The 20,252-nt window shown below is 32.1% G+C and overlaps 2 protein-coding genes across 2 annotated transcripts in view; both read left to right on the top strand.

Moving 5' to 3' along the window:
- LOC114339036 (uncharacterized) overlaps positions 1–9,841 on the top strand; it is a 35,480-nt gene extending 25,639 nt beyond the window's left edge. The window contains exons 3-4 of the mRNA XM_028289665.2: positions 69–210; positions 9,661–9,841. Of these exons, the coding sequence (XP_028145466.2) occupies positions 69–210; positions 9,661–9,777 (259 nt within the window). The 3' untranslated portion in view covers positions 9,778–9,841. The remainder of the gene's footprint in view (positions 1–68; positions 211–9,660) is intronic.
- Positions 9,842–14,401: 4,560 nt separating this feature from the next.
- The window catches only part of LOC114339047 (uncharacterized), a 38,330-nt gene continuing 32,479 nt past the window's right edge, over positions 14,402–20,252 (top strand). The window contains exon 1 of the mRNA XM_028289683.2: positions 14,402–14,656. Coding sequence (XP_028145484.2) covers positions 14,556–14,656 — 101 coding nt within the window. The 5' untranslated portion in view covers positions 14,402–14,555. The remainder of the gene's footprint in view (positions 14,657–20,252) is intronic.

Genomic DNA, 20,252 nt, shown 5'->3' with positions numbered 1-20,252 from the left:
TATAGGTATTCCGGTGTCTAAATTATAACTAAATACAAGTAAAAATAATTTAAATATTTTATTTTCAGAATACTCAAACAATTTGAGGATAAAGGATATGTACCAACCGAACGTCAACTCAAAAACTTAACTAAATTTACAGATGATATTAGGCAACTAATTACAACAGTCCGGAAATTACTAAAGGATATGTTACCACCCATCATCCAGGTAAATATCTCATGACCAAATAGAAGTAAATAAAAGTCCGCAGTTTGTAGAGATGCACCATTCCAGCAGTCCAATGGTGCACCTTACTCGCACTCACATTGATGGCGCCTCAATACGCCGTTAGCGCTCATTGTTAATAATTAAAAATAACAGCTGAGTAATAAATTAATGACCCAAATTTCTTCAAGATCATGTAGGGAGGGCTTTAAGCTTTGATTTAGTCACTTTCTGACTTTCATAATAATAATTTTTAACCGAGTTATTAAGCCTTGAAAATGGCCATTTTCGCAATTTTTAACTTTAAAATCGAGTATAACTCGACAACATTTAATTTTAGAGAAAACTACCTTTTTTGCTCATAATAACCCAAGTAATCTAAAAAAAAAAGAATGTGTGTGTACTTTGTACGCACGTAAGAAGTTATACTTCTATTATATGATTTCTTAAAAATAAATATATTTTAAACAGTATGTTTTAATTTTTTTAAACAAAAAAAATTTGTGCTTACCGCTTTCAAAAAAATAAAAAAAAAGTATAGGATTTCTCCGGACTCGAACTCAAGACTTCTCGATCTCTAGCCGAATGCTATACCAAATACGCTACGAGGACTGTGTCTGTATCGGTTCGGACGTACCTAATGACAATTCACGGTAACAAACAGACAAGGTGAAGTATAATAAATATACAATAAAATGTTTTAATAAAACTCATCTTACTCCTGAGGAAGACAAATCCAAAGACACAATGTTTTAATAAAACTCATCTTACTCCTGAGGAAGACAAATCCAAAGACACAAAAATTATAATAAATATATTTACTAAAAACGCTAATATATTCTTTTCACACCTTTTCTTGCACTGATATATTTATACATAACTTGAAAGATTTAGCAACTAAACGCCATACTGTCTGTGTGCGCATGCGCGCAGTATTATGAAATTTTACTTTCAATCGCGCCTAAAGAAGTATAACTTCAAAAAAATTGTATACAAAGTGAAAAAGTTGATTTTTTGAATTTGTTTAGAAAAAGTTGTCGGAACCCTGTGGATTTGTTATAAAGACCTCTTTTGAGTAAGTTTGTCCAAAAAAACCGTATCGGAACAATTTACCTGACGGGGGCGACGATACAGCCTGATCTAATAAAAATATACTCCGAAGAGTTATTTACGCAAGCACTTGAAAACTCTTGAAGGGATCAAGATAAATGGTGAAAATATAAATAATATTCCTTATGCTGACGATACAGTCATTACCGCCGAAAGTGACAGAGATCTGCAGACGCTATTAAACACAATTTATGATACTGGAGAACAGTTTTGTTTAACGATAAACATAAAGAAAAAAAAACGTGGTTATCAGTGATAGGGGCAAAGTCATTAGACGAATCCAGATAAAAAATGATATTGAATATGTAGGCAAAATGATATTAGGCTATTGATTATGTATTTTGGAAAGGAACTACAACGTTAACGGGGTTTTATTGTTTTATATGGTCAATGGACCTCTAAATAATAAAAACCCGTGGAGTGCTACCATTTAAAGGGGTGCATTTTTGAGAAAGGGGTGAATTAGTCCCTAGGCACAGGGCGAATTAGGGTGAGTTCTATGCACTTTTGGTACAAACATGTCTACAGAAAAATTGTTCCAGGTTAAATTTACTATCGAGACATCACATTTTAAAGTCAAAAATATTTTTTTTTACAAAAATATATTCAAAAGAAAAGTAAGAAAAAAACACAAATGATAGCAATTTTGCCTTTTGCCCCATAAATTTTTTCCACGGGGATGTGGGTATAGGCATTGCTTCAAGGAAAAAAATATTCCATACTTTCTCTTTAAAATGGCGTTTGGTAGAAGTCTCTACGATTTATATTTTCCAAAATATGATTTTTCAAATTTCGCCACTCACAGCCATTTTGACCCATTTTGCTGGTTACTTCTCAAACATTGTTCTGTATCTTTTTTCTACGTAGCTTTAGGTATATGCATTGTTACATTTAATAGGAAAAAAAGTGAATTGCCCTTAAATGATCTCCTATAGAAGGCTGCATGGCTATTTTTAAGCAAGATATGGTTGTTCGAAATTTTATAATTTAATGAGTTTTGATATATTTTACGATTATTTCTAAATTTCTTAGTATAACGTTTTTTATGGTATATTTAGGTATATACATTGTACAATAAAAAAGAAAGCTTATTCTCTTTACTTTAAAATGGTGTATCGTAAAAAATTCTAGGGCTATTTTTAAACAAGATATGCTTTTTCAACATGTAACATATACACATGCAAGAGGTCCTACTAAGTTGAAACCACATGGAAAACTTTTTTATTATTAACTTTATAAAAAAATATTGTTTATAAAATGCTCTGCATAGTCTAAACCTAAGATGCTATCATCAGATATAAAATTGTTTCAATAGAGTACGAGGTATATTAAAAAATATGAATTTCGCTGAGGAGTAAAGTGCCTTTATATTTCACAATATCGAAAAGTGTTATTAAGAAAAGTTGTTTGGAATTAAAAATTATGTTATAATATGCAATTATATTCTTCTAATTGAAAAAAATAAAATTTTTTTTTAAATTTTTCTCTAATTACGGATACCCTTGGATAACCTACGAAGATCTTGTTTAAAATAGTCCTAGAATTTTTTGCAATACACCATTTTAAAGTAAAGAAAACAATGTTTACAATGTACATACCTAAATTTACAAGGAAAATATTCATAATGAGAAATTTAAAAAATAATCATTTAAAATATCAAAAATTATTAAAAGAATAAAACCTTGAAAAAGCATACCTTGCTTATAAAGAGTCGTGTAACCTTATACAATAGACCATTTTAAAGGTAATTGACTTCTCTTTCTACTAAATGTACCATTGCATATACCTAGAAATGCTTAGAAAAAAGTTGCAGAACAATGTTTCCGAAATAATGGGGAAAATGTCCCAAAAATGATGTGAGCGGCGAATTTTGAAAAATCCTGTTTCAGAAACTATAAATCCCAGAGACTTTTACTAAACTTTATTTTAAAGAGGAAGAACAGAAGTTATTTTTCACTGAAGCAATGCCTATACCTATATCCCTGTGGAAAAAAGTTATGGGGCAAAAAACAAAATTGCTGCCTTTCGTGTTTTTCCCTTGCTTTTCTTTTGAATATATTTTTGTAAAATAAAATATTTTTGACTTTAAAAGGTGACGTTTCGATAGTAAATTTAATCTGGAACAATTTTTCTGTAGACATATTTGTACCAAAATTGCATAGAACTTACTCTAATGCACCCTGTGCTTAGGGACTAATTTACCCCTTTCTCAAAAACGCACCCATTTAAATGGTAGCACTCAGCGGTTTTTTCAAATTTAGAGATCCATTAACCATATGAGACAATAAAATCCCGTTAACGTTGTAGTTCCTTTTAGCTCTCTTATTTTGAACATTATCAATAGCCTATATACTTAGGAGTCTGGATTACGGAAGATCTAATTCGTTCAAGAATAGAGCAATCAAGAGCAGCCTTTTTGAAGATGAGGAAATTTCCGAGTAACCAATTACCCAATCTGAAAATCCGATATCAGATGGTAAAATGCTATAATCACTATACAGGGTGTCCAGAAACTCTCCCGACAAACGAAGACTGGAGATTCTTCAGATAATTTTAAGACAATTTAACCCAATTCACCTAGTCCGAAAATTCTTCCTAAGGGAGCTAGAGCTCTTTGAAGATGGCGTCTTGGAATTAGTTTTTCTTAAATATCTCCAGAACACTACTATTTAGAAAAACGAAAACTGGTACACTTATTTATCTTTCAGAGATAAATTAACTACATTAATTATGAATTTCTAGTACCGGTCATAGACGCCCGTTTTGGGTAGAGCAACGGTTATTTTATCGTATAACTTTTTTATGTTTAACTTCTAAGCACATTTTATACTGGATTATTAAATTGTAAGCCATTCTAGAACTAAAAGGTACTCTTGCTTTAAGTCGGTAGGATGCACCGTTTTCTAGAAAAATCGATTTGAAAATTTTTTGTTTGTTGAATTTGAAAAAAAAATTCAGAAAAATGCTATTTAGAAAAACGAAAACTGGTACGTTTATTTATCTTCCAGAGACAAATCGATTTCCTTAGTTGCGAAATTCTAGTATCAGTCATATGCGCCCGTTTTGGGTAGGTCAACGGTTATTTTATCGTATAACTTTTTTGTCTTAAATTTTTAAGCATTTTTGACACTTTTGACACAGCAATTATGAGGTATTCTAGTACTAAAAGTTACTCTTGCCTTAAGACGGTAAAGTACAGCGTTTTTTGTTAAAAAAAAAATTTCAAATTTTTTTCAAATTCAATAAACGAAAAATTTTCAAATCGATTTTTCTCGAAAACGGTGCATCCTACCGCCTTAAAGCAAGAGTATCTTTTAGTACAAGAATACCTCAAAATTTAATAATCCAGTGTCAAAAATGCTTAAAGGTTAAACACAAAAAGTTATGCGATAAAATACCAGTTGCCCTACCCAAAACGGGCGCCTATGACCGGTACTAGAAAGGCGTAATTGATGGAATCGATTTATCTCTAGAAGCGTACCAGTTTTCGTTTTTCTAAATAACAGTGTTCTGGAGATATTTAAGAAAAACTAATTCCAAGACGCTATATTCAAAGAGCTCTAGCTCCCTCAGGAAGCATTTTCGGATTAGGTAAATGGGTTAAATTGTCTTAAAATTAACTGAAGAATCTCGGGTCTTCGTTTGTCGGGAGAGTTTCTGAACACGCTGTATACTTATTTATGATTTCGAAGCCTGAGCTGTTAATGTTGACTTAATGAGAATGCTGTAAGTTTTTGAGATGTGGCTTTCTAGGAGAATTTTAAAAGACCATTACGAACAAAATGGTGTTCCACAGAATAGGAAGATATAGAGAACTTTTGATCACCAATAAACGAAGAAAGACAGCATATTTGGGACCATACATAGCACCTTGAAGATGGTTGTTTAAGTTTCCTGGTAGGGTTTTACCATGTTCCCGGAGGTTATATCTTTTAACACCGGCGTTCAGCCTGTTCATTATTACTATGACGTAATGTAGATCGAATTATAAATTCAACCATTGTTTGGTTCTGGGGCTATTTAGCAAGTATTCGAATTTACTGATGATGAACTGATAGGTCCGAAAACGTTCTGAATTGGACACATTTTATTTAATCCATTGGGATTTTTGAAATTTTTAATAAATATACCAATTGCATAGAAGTGGTTTTTACTTCATGTTAGAGTTTGTTAATTTTTTGTTTGTAGTCTGCTGCGCGATTAAAAAGAATAATGAGTTTTCTTTATCAAAGATAAGCATACCGAAAACTGAAAAGGTAGCATAATCTGTTTCGCTATTAACAAGGAGACATGTGTTGGTGTCATAAACGCCGAAAGATATGCATATCAAAGACAGAAAAAATTATTGTTCATTATGTTAAAATATATTTATTTATTTATTTAGCGTATGGCTCAATACATGGAATAAATACAATAATAATTGTAAAAAGCGTAAGTACATAATTCAAAAATACAAACATAAGCTCATATAAAAACGAACATAGACAAAATACAGATAAAATATAAAATAATACAAACAGATAAGGTTATATCTTTAAGTCAAGTTGAGCTATCCATTCAAGGCCTGCAGGCGTAGTTTTGAAAAAGTCTTCTGGGTCCCCTCGGTATGCCCTCAATTCACATGTCTCCACTATGTGTTGGATGGTTTGATCTGGAGCACCACAGTCGCAGCTGGAGGTAGGCTGTTTTTCCCATTTATGTAGGTTGTGTACGCATACTGCATGTCCCGTTCTAATTCGGTTTAGGCTCTTCCATATGTTTCGTGGCTGGTCGAAGCCATCAGGCTTTTGGACTGGGTCAATAAGGTTGGATACTTCAGGTGAGGCTTCCTCAGACCACAGCGTGCGCTATTTGGAGGTAACATTGAAATCATCTGCTGTTAGCTGTTCTTATGGGTGGTTTTCTGGATGGGAGTCGGTTTGCTGCTAAACTCGGGATGTCTTCATGGATTGGTAGTTGCAAGTTGCTATTTACTTTCGAATACTCCGTTATCAAGGCCTTTTGTCTTCGTAGAATAGGCGGAGGTATATGGCTAAGGGTGGGAAGCCAATATAGTGGAGTAGTCTTGATACAGCCGCTAATCATTCTCATTACTATATTAAGCTGCGTATCAACTATCTTCACATGACGACTATTTAGCCAGACCGGTGCACAGTACTCTGCCACAGAGTAGACCGAACTTAGCACAGATGTCCGTAGTGTGTCCGCAGATGCGCCACAATTGGTACCACAAAGATTCTGGATAAGGTTATTTCTACTACTTATTTTTTGTGCAGTTATTTGTAGATGTTTTTTAAACGAAAGAGTCCTGTCCAAGGTAACCCCCAGATATTTTGGGTAAGGTTGGTAGGGTAGTGCTGCATTTCTCATTTTGACCTCTAATTTTTGGTTTGCCTGTTTGTTATTGAGGTGAAAACAGCTTACCTCAGTTTTATTTAAGTTGTGTATCAGGCGGCATCTTGTGAAATATTCATATAATTTGTTGAGGTCGTTTGTCAGCACGTTTTGAGTTAAAATATATAATAGGAATAGACTGTTGTTTGATAGTTAGTCGAAAATAGCCGCCCATTTTCAGCAATTTTTGGTTTGTAACCGATATCGCACACTCAGCACAAACAATGTTAGTCTATAGGCCGATAAAATTTGTAATATTATATTTTTTATCAGCTCGGCTCAGATGACACAATATTTTTAAAATGTTGTAGCGGCTGTTATCAAAATCTGGACAATTAATTTCAGAGTGAAGAAATCGTCTGCTGGGACAGAATGTTCAAAATGTTTTATTTTACCATTGTACTTATGATCTCTGAGTACGTATAAAATGTGGCAAATGTTCTTTTAATCGATACTTTGATTCACTATGTATGCTTATTGTATTGTTCGTAATGTGCAATTTTACAAATTTTTGTTACATATTTTTTGCGTCTCATAGAGTCTCTATGCATCTAAGCATATACCCGAAATATTGTACTACCTAAATGACACTCGATTCTAACTGCAAGACACAAGAGTCTCGCAGGGTTAGTCTTGTTCTTGCTCAAATCTTGCAGGGTCAGTCTTGGTCTTGGTCTTGCTAAAATTAGGCGGTCTTGGTCTTGCGTAAATGCAAGAACAAGACCAAGACTGCAAGACCAAGACCGGTTTTGGACAACACTAGGTGTAGCCCCTCAGAATCAATAACAAATCCTAAATATTCAACACTTTTGAAAAGAAAATATTTAATTTAAACCCTGTATTTTGTAAAATAGATAAAACTCTCTCTAAATTTTCTAAATGACTTTTTTATCTCTTCTCGTTATTAAAATATTTTTTTGAAAAACTGCACAACCCGCAACACCATTAAAGAATGCATCCATAATTTTTTTGAAATTTAGCTGGTGCGCATGCTATGCCAAAAGTTAAACGATTAAATTTAAAAAGACCTAAATGAGTAGAAATAGTTAATAATACTTTACTGCCCCTATCCAAACTTATTTTCTGAAAAGCTTGTGACAAATCTAACTTGGTGAACTCCCTGCCTCTTTGAAGATTTGCAAATAATTCTTCTATTCTTGGCATATAGTGCTAATCGATTTCTATTTCAGGGTTGTCGTTACTTTGAAGTCACCGCAGATCCTAATTTGCCCATTTTTCTTAAATACCGATGTAGTCCTTGTTCAACTTGTTGCCTAATGGCAAAAGGTATAGGCCTTGCCTTTACAAATGTTTGAGTAACATTGGGGTTTTTTAAATTAATTATCACTAACCCTTTTTTAAAATTACCTAATTCAGGCGAAAAAACGTCATTATATTTCTTTACTAAACCTTCAATATTTTTATCATTTAAGTTACCTTGTTTAATATTATTTATGACTGATCAGCTTAAATTATACATTACCAGAAAATCTCCATTACCAGAAAGGTGGACCTCCATTTTCCATAATAAAAAAATCTAAATAATTTTCTATATTGTTATATGAAAATTTCAAATTTATTACTCCTAGGGGCTCAACTTGCACCCCGTTATAAAAAATAAAACGTTTATTTGTTTGTTTTATGTAAATGTCCGAAAAATATTTTAAATAACACTCCTTAGACAAACAAGAAACACTGCTACCCGTATCAATTTGAAATACTAAATAATGATTGTGTACTAATACTTTTAACTTAAACAAATCCTCTAAAATATCCGTATTTGTGCTTTGCAAATCGAAAATATTTCTGTCTGATTTAAAAAGGTCAATGTCATCATCATTATTTATTTCAGGAATGTTTTTTGCCTGTTCTTGGGTTTGTAAAAAATTTTGATGCAATAAAAAAGATTTCCGTTTACCTTTAAAACCTTTTATAAATACACTTATCTTTGTTATGATTCCTCCTTCCGCAAATGTCACATGCACCATGTTGTCGTTGTTGACGTTGAATGTCATGCGCGTAACATCTGTGCTGCTCCTCATTTTCTGCTCTCTGCATCTCTGTAGTTTACCATTTCCATGGAGTCTGCGCGTTGCTCCAACTTCGCTGCGTATCGTACCTTCGCGCACCTTCGTACCTTCAGAGCTGACGTGGTTAATAGGTTCTGGCTTCACCCGTACCATTTCCTCGTGGATTTCTCTGGCAGCCATCTTGGAAGCTGCTAAACTGACCATTTTTTCGAGATTGGCGCTTACATCTTCTTCCATAAGCCGGTCCAACATGGGTCCCTTGCCGAAACCGAACAAAAATCTGTCTCTTAGGTATGCTTTTAACTCATAGCCTACCGCTAATTATCTTAAGCGTGCAGCCCACTCACTCGCCGAGTCTGCCACGTCTTTTTGAGCACTGTAAAATTTAAATTGCGCTGCAAACACACTCTGCTGTGGTTTGAAATACCCATCCAATGTGGCAAGAAACTGATTATACGTTTTTTTTTCTGGTTTTTCAGGACTTACCAGATCGAAAATAAGCTGATATGCGTTCTCTTCTAAAGCGTTTAACAAAATAGCTCTGATCTTATCTGCGTCCGTATTGACTTTGACACCGTTTGCTGCGAAATAGTTTCCTAACCGCGCTTTGAAAATTGACCAGTCTGAACTCTTCAAACAGAACTCGCGTAATTGACCACATACCGATTCCGCCATTTTTTACACTTTTTTCACTATGTTTTACACGCTTTTCACTACGTATTTTTTACACGTTTGACCGAAAATAAAAGTTATCCTCGTCGCCAGTACGTAATGTATCAAATCAACCCTAACTATTCTGCTGACATACACACACACGTGCTCGAGACGTTACTACTTTAAATAAAAGCAATATAAAAAATTTAACTGGAACCGTGACATTTTTTTTATTTTTTTTGCATAATTTTTATTTTTGTTTCAGATTTTATATAACGCCGTTCTCAATGTTATACGAAGAATATTAGGATCTGAAGCACAACAACACATAAAAAGAATTACTGACTTTTTGTCAGAGATATTCCATTGGAAATTGAATTGAATCGATTTTGAATCTTACATAAAACTTTATAAATAATTTCTTAAATAAACAATATGTTGCTTTTTTTGTTGTTAATTTTACTTTAAAAGAATGCATCAATGTGAGTTTTATTGAAAAAAAATTGTGTACCTACTGATACCATAATTTCAACACTTGATATTTTGGGAATTTGTGAATGAATGTAATAAACAAAAATTTGTAAAATTACTTAAGAAATGTACAGTAATATAAATTAAAATATAATATTTATACAGGGTGTCCAGAAACTCTACCGACAAATGAAGACAGGAGATTCCTCAGATAATTTTAAGATAATTTAACCCAATTCACTTAGTCCGAAAATGCTTCCTAAGGGAGCTAGAGCTCTTTGAAGATGGCGTCTTGTAATTAGTTTTTCTTAAATACCTCCAGAACGCTTCTATTTACAAAAACAAAAATTGGTACGCGTATTTATCTTCAAGATATAAATCTAATCCATTCATTGCAAATTTTTAATACCGATCGTAGGCGTCCGTTTTGGGTAGGGCAACGGTTATTTTATCGCATAACTTTTTTATCTTTAACTTTTATGCATTTCTGACACTGGATTATTAAATTGTGAAGTATTTTAGTACTAAAAGGTACTCTTGTTTTAAATCGGTAGGACACACCGTTTACTAGAAAAATCAATTTGAAAATTTTTCGCTTTTTGAATTAAAAGAAAATTTCAAAGAAAAAACTGTTTAGAAAGACGAAAACTGGTACATTTATTTATATTCCAGAGATAAATCGATTTCATTAATTGCGAATTTCTAGTACTGGTCATAGGCGTCCGTTTTGGGTAGGTCAAGAGTTATTTTATAGCATAACTTTTTGTCTTGAATTTTTGAGCATTTTTGACACTAGATTATTAAATTATGAGGTATTCGGGTACTAAAAGTTACTCTTACTTTATGTTGGTAAAATACTTCGTTTCTTGTTGAAAAGTTCTTTCAATTTTTTTTCAAATTCCAAAAACGAAAAACTTTCAAATCGATTTTTCTAGAAAACGGTGTGTCCTACCGACTTAAAGCAAGAGTAACTTTTAGTACTAGAATACCTCACAATTTAATAATGCGGTGTCAAAAATGCATAAAAAATAAGGACAAAAAAGTTATGCGATAAAATACCCGTTGCTCTACCCAAAACGGACGCCTATGACCGGTACTAGAAATTTGCAATGGATGGAATTCATTCATCTCTGAAAAGTAAATATGCATACCAATTTTCGTTTTTCTAAATAGAAGCGTTCTGGAGGTATTTAAGAAAAACTAATTTCATGACGCCATCTTCAAAGAGCTCTAGCTCCCTTAAGAAGCATTTTCGGACTAGGTGAATTGGGTTAAATTGTCTTAAAATTATCTGAAGAATTTCCTGTCTTCATTTGTCGGTAGAGTTTCTGGACACCCTGTATAAACTTACTATTTTTAATAGTCCAACTCTCCAACTCTCACTTTACATCGTAACTGTTCCATACATATCCGTGTCAAACTGACTAGTTTTTTTTGGAAAGCCAAGCTCCTGCATCGCTTTCTACAGTCTAGCCCTGTCAGCTGTTTCAGCTGGTCAAATTACCAGTATTTTTCAATTTTTTAGCGTTGGGAACCACTTATGGAATAAAATTATTTGCGGTATAAGTGGTTTCCACACTTTATAATTTAAAAATTTCACCCTGTATTACTCATAATAGACCTTACATGAATACACAGTTCGTTGAGATCAGGATATTAAGGCGCTTTTAAAAATATAGAAATATACAGGATGTTCCATTAAAAATAAAGCTTATAGACTATGTTAGGCGTACGTGAATCACTTTGTAGATTTATGTTTGAATAGCGCCGATTTATATTTAAAAATCGACGGGTCTCAGCGTCTTATAAGTTTTCATAACAATGACAGAAATAATTTTATTCCATAAGTGATTTCCACCCTGTATAAATAAATGGATGTTAAACATAAACATACACTAAAACATAAGCAGAATGGATGACGTAAAATGAGTCAAGGTAGTACAATACTTCTTCTTCTTGTTGTCTTTTTCCTTATGCCTATTACGGCGTCGTATTATGGTTGGTTGTTTCTTTCACCCATTTTTTCCACTCAATTTTGTTTTTGGCTAGGTGTTTCATTTCTTCTTTCGTTTTCCCTCGTGCATTTCCTATGCCCTCTATTTGATCCCCCCAATTCTTTCGGGGACGCCCTCTTCTACTTTTTGTCGTGTTTCCCATTTCCAGAATTTTCCTGCGCATCCTTTCTAGTTTTATTCTTATCACATGTCCATACCATTCTAGCGTTTATTTTGGATGTGATATAATATTGGATCTATTTCTGTTGTTTTTCTTATTTCTTCATTTCTTATTCTATCCCATTTTGGTTTCACTGCGATCTTTCTTGAGTGTTTCATATTCATGGCTTCTATTTTTGACTCATGTTTCTTCTGTATTGTCCAATTTTCACTTACATAGGTTGTTACTGGTCTTGTTATTGTATTATAAATCTTCCTTTTCACTTCCATTTGTATGTCTTTATGTCCTAACATGGGTTTATTTAAGCCATAAAATATTTATGTCGATTTGTTTCCTTTGTTTGCTATTTCAGCGTCTATTCTCCCGTCGTCAGTTATTATACTCCCTAGGTATTCATAGGTTGATACTTTTTCTAATCTAAAAAGGAGTAGTTCCCTGAAAAAATTTAACTTTTAGTTTAATTTAACTACATAATTTACTTTTTCTAATGTTATATGATTGCACTTTATCGCTTTGTTGTGTAGGTTCTCCTTATTCTTTATTATCATTGTTTTGGTTTTGTCTATGTTTATTTTCATTCCCATTAGACTATTTATTTTTACTGGTTCCAAATCTCTGTAGCCGATCATGGTGTTAACTTCTTGTCCCCTTGCTCTGATATTTTTTACTATTCGGTCAATTATTATTACAAAGAGTAAGGGGCTGAGGCTGTCGCCTTGTTTTAGTCCTTTGCCTATTAGAAACTCTTCTGGCCGCTGACCTCCAATTTGTAGTTAAGCTTTGACTACTTCGTATATACTTTTGATAATCTTGATTAATTTTGTGGGTACTTCCAAGTCCTTTAAGCTTTTCCCTATTTTCTCTCTATCTATTGAATCGAAGGCAGCTTTCATGTCTATGAATGTTAGGAACAACTCTTATCCTTCTTCTGTTTTTCTCTCATATCAGTCTTCTTAAATTGAATGTTGTCGTTAGTCTCCCTTCCAGGTCTGAATGCTCCCTGTTCTTCTTCCAGATTTAGTTCTACACATTGTCTAAGTCGTTTTTCCAATATTTTGGTGTATATTTTATAAGTTACTTAAGCTAGGCAGATTGCTCTATAGTTGTCACAAACAGTTTACTCGCCCTTTTTATATATTGGTAGTATTAAATTGTTTCCTCAATCTTTTGGAATCCTTTTCTCCTTCCATGCATCTTTGTTTATTGTTCACAGCCAGTCTTCCCCTCTCTGTCCTAAGTATTTGATCACTTTTGGTGCAATTTCATCCTCCCCTGGAGCTTTACCTATCTTCAATTTTCGTATCGCTTCTCACCCTTGCGTGCGGTGTACTTCCAAATTTTTCTTCATAATGTTCCCTCCATGTTTCCAAAATTTCCAGCGTATCTGTCCTTAATTTACTTTCTTTATCTTTTATTGCTCTGATTTCTTTTTTCTTACTTGATCTTAATTTTATTATCCTAGTCCAAAACATTTTATTGTTTACTACGTATTTTTCGTTTATATCTTCTCCAAAATTTTCTCCAACTTCATTTTTTCGCTTCTTCCACCGCTGCTTTCGGTATATTTCTCTTTTCTATATAGTTTTCTCTGTCGGATTGTATTTTTTTGTTTTATGATATTTTTTCCATGCTGTTTTCTTTTCTTTGATTTTTTCTTTTACACTAGACTTCCACCGTTTTGTTCTTTTCCTATGTTTATTTATTACTATTTTTCCACATGCCTCTTCCGCCGTCTGCATTTTAAATGATTTTATAATAGATAAAAGGCATTATATTTAATTTCGATTCAGAGATCATTACCATCTTTCTATGGACCATTTCGAACTCTTTTGTTCTCATCAGGAAAGCACTGTAATGATGCTCTGAATCGAAAATATACACCTTTGCCATTCATGCCAATTACAAAATATAATTAACATTAAGACGCGATAGCGACCTCTATTAACAAAATGTTGAAACCCAAAAGACTCCATTTTCAAACAAATAAATGTTTAAAAATAATAAAATCTTTGGATTTCTTAATTCGGAAACAGATTTTCTCTTTTACGTGAGTAAAAACGCAGGTAGATAAAAGGCATTATATTTTATAATATTTTTTTGAGATATTTTGCTAAAACTAATACAGATAAAAATATGTGTCCCCCATTAACCCTAATTCCTATTGGTTTTATTGTTCTTGAAAGTAAGTTAACTACTTATTTAAAATGTTTCGAAAATTAATTTTTTTATTTAGTATAGTAATCAAATTAAAATTACCTTTCCAATAATGTTATCAAAGCCGTAATATGTAACTGTGTACTTAATTTTTATTTCTTTTATAACAATGCATGTTCACATTATAATCGTAATGCTAATCTTTAATATCCAAGTTATGTCAATATATTTCAATGAATTTATTACAAAATAAAAACATAATAGGAGATTTCCAAACAATTACAATTTCTCACTCTTAATTGACATAGCGCGAATTGGAAGAAACGTCCCATTATACTTGAGCTTTCCAAATTTGCAAATATGTACACGTTAAAATTTCTTCTGCTAAATGTAGTTTTTCACCTAAGTTTTATAAGTTTTGTAAGACTACAGAAACAGAACCCGCTGGATAGCCTGGATATGTACGTACATTCTTAGTTATTATCAACTACCTACTATTTTATTAAATGAGAAATTTTTAAATATTAGCTTATAGAATTTACATAGAGATTCGAAACTGGTTTCTTAACGAGTAAACAATAAATATTCCTAGTAGTTTTTATCCAAGTTTAGTTGTTTTTACTTATTAAAAAACTATCAAATTTGTATAATAGTGTATTACGTAGTCTAATTTACAGTCTGATCTATCTAATTTACAGTCTGATTCCAATTTTGGGACAAAACTGTAAGTTAGACAATAATAGCAAATAATAGTAAATATCAAACAACGGTCATAAATACTAGTACAAACGTAATTAACTTGCATAAGAGAATAGGCGCAAAATGTCACCTGTCAACATGTTCAATGTGTTTTAAATAAATTCATTTTGTTCAGATCCTAAGAAAACTAATTTTTGAAAAATTTAAACGCAGAATGAAATATAACGTTATTACTGAGGGACAAATGTCCCTGAAAATTTTTATAATATTTATTTTAATAAGATATAAGGCTAAAAAAAGAGAAAATTTAGCGTGACCTTTGATTTCAAATATCTCATTCAAAAGAAACTTTTTGGTTATTCTAAGAAACTTTCGACCTTCGGTAATATTGCAATCTTTCATTCTGCGTTTAAATTGTTCAAAAATACTTACTAGTTTTCTCAGGATACGAAAAAAATTAATAAATACATTTAAAACACACTGAAAATTTTGACAGGCGACATTTTGGGCCTATGCCCTTAATTACTAATGAACCTATTCAAGTAATAGGACCGTAATCAGGTAACATAGACCCAATACAGGGTGAGGCAGATAAAAGACCTATTAGAAATATCTCGAGAACTAAGGGAAACAGAATTATGAAAATTGGAATGAAGGGGTTTTGAAGAGTGATCTCTTTAATGAAAATATTTTCATCGATTTGCTACTTCCGGTTATACCGGAAGTTGCTTATAACTTCGTTTTTTTTTAATGGAACATCCTGTATATTTTTACATTTTTGGATTCTCCTGGATGTCTTCTTTCTTAAAATATGAGGTTTTGTAATGTTATACAGGGTAGTTTAAAAGATAATTACGTTTTTTTTTCTTAATTTCCTAGCAATATTCACACCCTGTAGAATTGTAGTAGTTTGACATCAAAAACTCTATTTATGTTCAAATGATTTTTAATATAGTTTACTATTGTTAAAAATTGTTGGTATAGCTAGATATTGAATTGTACTATACAGGGTTGGTTAAAACTCGGAAAGAGTATTTTCTGAGTTTTCTTAAATGGAACACCCTATATTTTATTATTGCAATGAAATGATATTTTATGCTACTTTTTTATTTCTTAAGCATTCCCTATACCTAACTGCTTTAATTTGTGAGTTATTGGTGATTCAAACCAAACATTCATTTCAACAAAAAATACGTGAAATTTTATTAGGTTGGCCGTGAAAATATTCACTCACAAATAATTTTCGGAAATAAATACATATTAATCTAGACTGATCTTTAAAATTGCCAATAATGGTTGAGCTATCAAAATATGTACCTACGTAGTTAACATTCTTGGCGCGATTAACAATTAAGCACAAATTAAAGCATTTAGGTATAGGGAATGCTTAAGAAATAAAAAAGTACCATAAAATGTCTTTTCATTGCAATACTAAAATACAGGGTGTTCCATTTAAGAAAATTCAGAAAATCCTCATTCTGAGTTTCGACCAACCCTGTATACTAAAATTTAACATTTAGCTATACTAATGTTTTTAATAATAGTAGATTATATTAGAAATCATTTTAACAGACATAGAGTTTTTGATATCCAACTACTACAATTCTACAGGGTGTGAAAGTTGCTACGAAATTAATAAAAAAAAACGTAATTAGCTTTTAAACTACCCTGTATAACATTACGAGACCGCATATTTTAAAAAAGAAGACATCGAGTAGAATCTAAAAATGTAAAAATATATAGGGTGTCCCATTTAAAAAAAAACGAACTTTTAAGCAACTTCCGGTATAACCGGAAGTGGTAAATTGATGAAAATATTTTCATTAAATAGATCACACTTCAAAACCCCTTCATTCCAATTTTCATGATTCTGTTGCCTTTAGTTCTCTAAATATTTCTAATAGGCCAATTATCTGCCTCACCCTATATACAGGAATATCCAGGTGAAGGTATTTGTGGACTTCATAAATCTCAACATGTTACTCCTCCATCTAACATATCAAAATTATACTCTACTGCTGTAAACCGGCCTAACAAAATATTTCCAAGCAAAACAAGCCATTTTGTTCAAAATTCACTTCCAAATACTAAAATTGAAGATTATTTAAATGCCATAGCTATTAACATCGATCCTAATAAAGTTATCGTCATTTCCAGGATTGTAAATGATCGTATTTGCATTTGTGTTACTACTGAGGAAACAGTCAAAGAATTTTTAGGAACCGATAATGGAACAATGGTAATAATTAATCAGGAACGTATCCAAGCTAGGAAGTTAGTCACACCAAGCAAAAGTCTGATAATTTTTAATATCTGTCCAACAATACCTCACAATATTATAGAGACCGAACTACAAAATATTGGCATTTATCAATAAATAACTCCAGTGGATTTTCTAAGTAGATTAATAGAACAACTAACTCGTTATTTAAAGATATCTTGAGTCTGTAATAATTAATCACGAACAAATCAATTACCGAATTTATTTTTCACTTGATAAACAATAATACTACATTTGCAAACAACAAAGTCATAGAGCCTCTCAATAGGGCTTTTCATTCACAGTCATTTGTTTCGAGCTTCTGTCATGTGTCACATAATATTAATATATAGTATTTTTACTACAAGAGCGATATTACGTAGGTCAAAATTTTTGACGTAAGAGAACTGTCAAAACATTAGAATGTGACTTTTCATTATTGCCATATTTATTATAAACATGGCAATAATGAAAAGTCACATTCTAATGTTTTGACAGTTCTCTTACGTCAAAAATTTTGACCTACGTAACATCGCTTTTGTAATAAAAATACTATATCTACGTCATACGTTATTGGTATTTTACAATGATACAAACCAAAGACGTAACGGTGTAGAGAGGATGGCTGCAAGTGCAGCGACATATTCGGCAAAAATAGAAACTTTTCTATTTGTTTTCAAATCAACTTCAACTGTCAAATTCATAAAATATAAACATAACCTGCTTTACTTTACTTTTTACTTGCTAAAATAAAAAAATCTATGCTCCATAATATGATGATGTTCATTAAAAATTATCCATATAAGTGATTATCATTGTGATAAAATAATGTTATGTTTATTAATAACCTATGGGCCATTCCACGAACATACGCCTGTTTTGGATTACTTCGACAACGAATATTTTACTGTGCAACATAAGAAGTACGAAAGTAAATTGCAAATTACATTGTTGTTTATTGGAGTAATTATTAGCGCTATTTACTTTCGTACTTCTTATGTTGCACAGTAAAATATTCGTTGTCGAAGTATGAACATTTCAACTTTATGTAATCCATTTGGATTTTTTAAGACTTGATTAAAACTATTTATACCTATTACGAAGGAGTTTTTACTTCTATGTTATGAGTTATGTAAAATAGTTTTACTTATTTAATATATTAGTTGTCTTCCTCCATATTAAAAACCTGCTCTAACATCTTCTTTTCACTATATGTTGGTTTACTCAGAGTACATTCAACATTAAGTTGCCTCTTCTTTTTTGTACTTTCAAAACGTAGTTGTTAATTTATATTTTTATTTGCAGGTTCTTTAACTGTCTGTGAAGTCGGTTGCAAATAACTAATTGCCACATCTAATGCTTTTTCTAATTTTAATTGCTGTTCAATATTGATAGTCATATCAGTTGTATGTGCTGACAGAAAGTCTAATTTAGATTTAATTCTTTTGTTGCAATCAATTACATCATCATGTTGACAATTATGGCCTACAATCAATGTACATGTTTGCTCAGCTTTGTTATTCAATGTAGGACTTACTGGTTTTGTTAAGTTAACCATTAAGTTTCCAACACTATGAATATGTTTACATAAATGGCATTTTATAAAATAGTCAGTGCATTCACAAGAAAACATATGAACACATATTTTACAAACAAGTTCACATTCATTACAAACACTAATAAGGGCCAATTTCTCATATCGAGTTCAACTCCAGTTTAACCTGAACTTCTAGTAAACGTCAGTTTAAAGTCAAAATCGTCTTTCTCAATTCACGATCAACCGATGGCAGTTTAAACTTGAACGATCCTTGAACGGTGGAATTCGGCCGTTCAAAGATTTCAGAACTCAGTTCAGATGATTCCATGGACTACGCATGCGTTGTATTAACACGAACCGCTGTCATAATATAAATATATCCTATTTTATTATATTAAGCCCAACGATAAACGATAACATTATTTTTGTTTTTATAATATTTATTTATAATTATTAAAATGACTATTTGACTATAAATACTTAAATTTAACTTTATTCAAAAACAGCATAGAAATGGTAGTTCAAAATGGCGACAGTTTTTTACCTTTTGCCATCTATTGGCATTTCTCGAAAACTGTAGAACGAGCGCTGATATGAACGGGCAATGAGAAATGCATTTCAAACAAAACCGCAGATCACGGGTGAACCTGGTTCAACTGAACCATAGATTAACGCAGGTATGAGAAATCGACCCTAAGGGCCGATTTCTCATATCGAGTTCAATTTCAGTTTAACCTGAACTTTTAGTAAACGTCAGTTTAAAGTCAAAATCGTCTTTCTCAATTCACGATCAACCGATGGCAGTTTAAACTTGAACGATCCTTGAACGGTGGAATTCGGCCGTTCAAAGATTTCAGAACTCAGTTCAGATGATTCCATGGACTACGCATGCGTTGTATTAACACGAACCGCTGTCATAATATAAATATATCCTATTTTATTATATTAAGCCCAACGATAAACGATAACATTATTTTTGTTTTTATAATATTTATTTATAATTATTAAAATGACTATTTGACTATAAATACTTAAATTTAACTTTATTCAAAAACAGCATAAAAATGGTAGTTCAAAATGGCGACAGTTTTTTACCTTTTGCCATCTATTGGCATTTCTCGAAAACTGTAGAACGAGCGCTGATATGAACGGGCAATGAGAAATGCATTTCAAACAAAACCGCAGATCACGGGTGAACCTGGTTCAACTGAACCATAGATTAACGCAGGTATGAGAAATCGACCCTAAGGGCCGATTTCTCATATCGAGTTCAATTTCAGTTTAACCTGAACTTTTAGTAAACGTCCGTTTAAAGTCAAAATCGTCTTTCTCAATTCCCGTTCAACCGATGGCAGTTTAAACTTGAACGATGCTTGAACGGTGGAATTCGGCCGTTCAAAGATTTCAGAACTCAGTTCAGATGATTTCATGGACTACGCATGCGTTGTATTAACACGAAACGCTGTCATAATATAAATATATCCTATTTTATTATATTAAGCCTAACGATAAACGATAACATTATTTGTGTTTTTATAATATTTATTTATAATTATTAAAA

The sequence above is a fragment of the Diabrotica virgifera genome, chromosome 5, assembly GCF_917563875.1.
Source record: "Diabrotica virgifera virgifera chromosome 5, PGI_DIABVI_V3a".
Taxonomy (NCBI): Eukaryota; Metazoa; Arthropoda; class Insecta; order Coleoptera; family Chrysomelidae; genus Diabrotica; species Diabrotica virgifera.
Note: the sequence above shows the minus strand (reverse complement) of the source record. Positions and strands in the feature narration are given on the sequence as shown.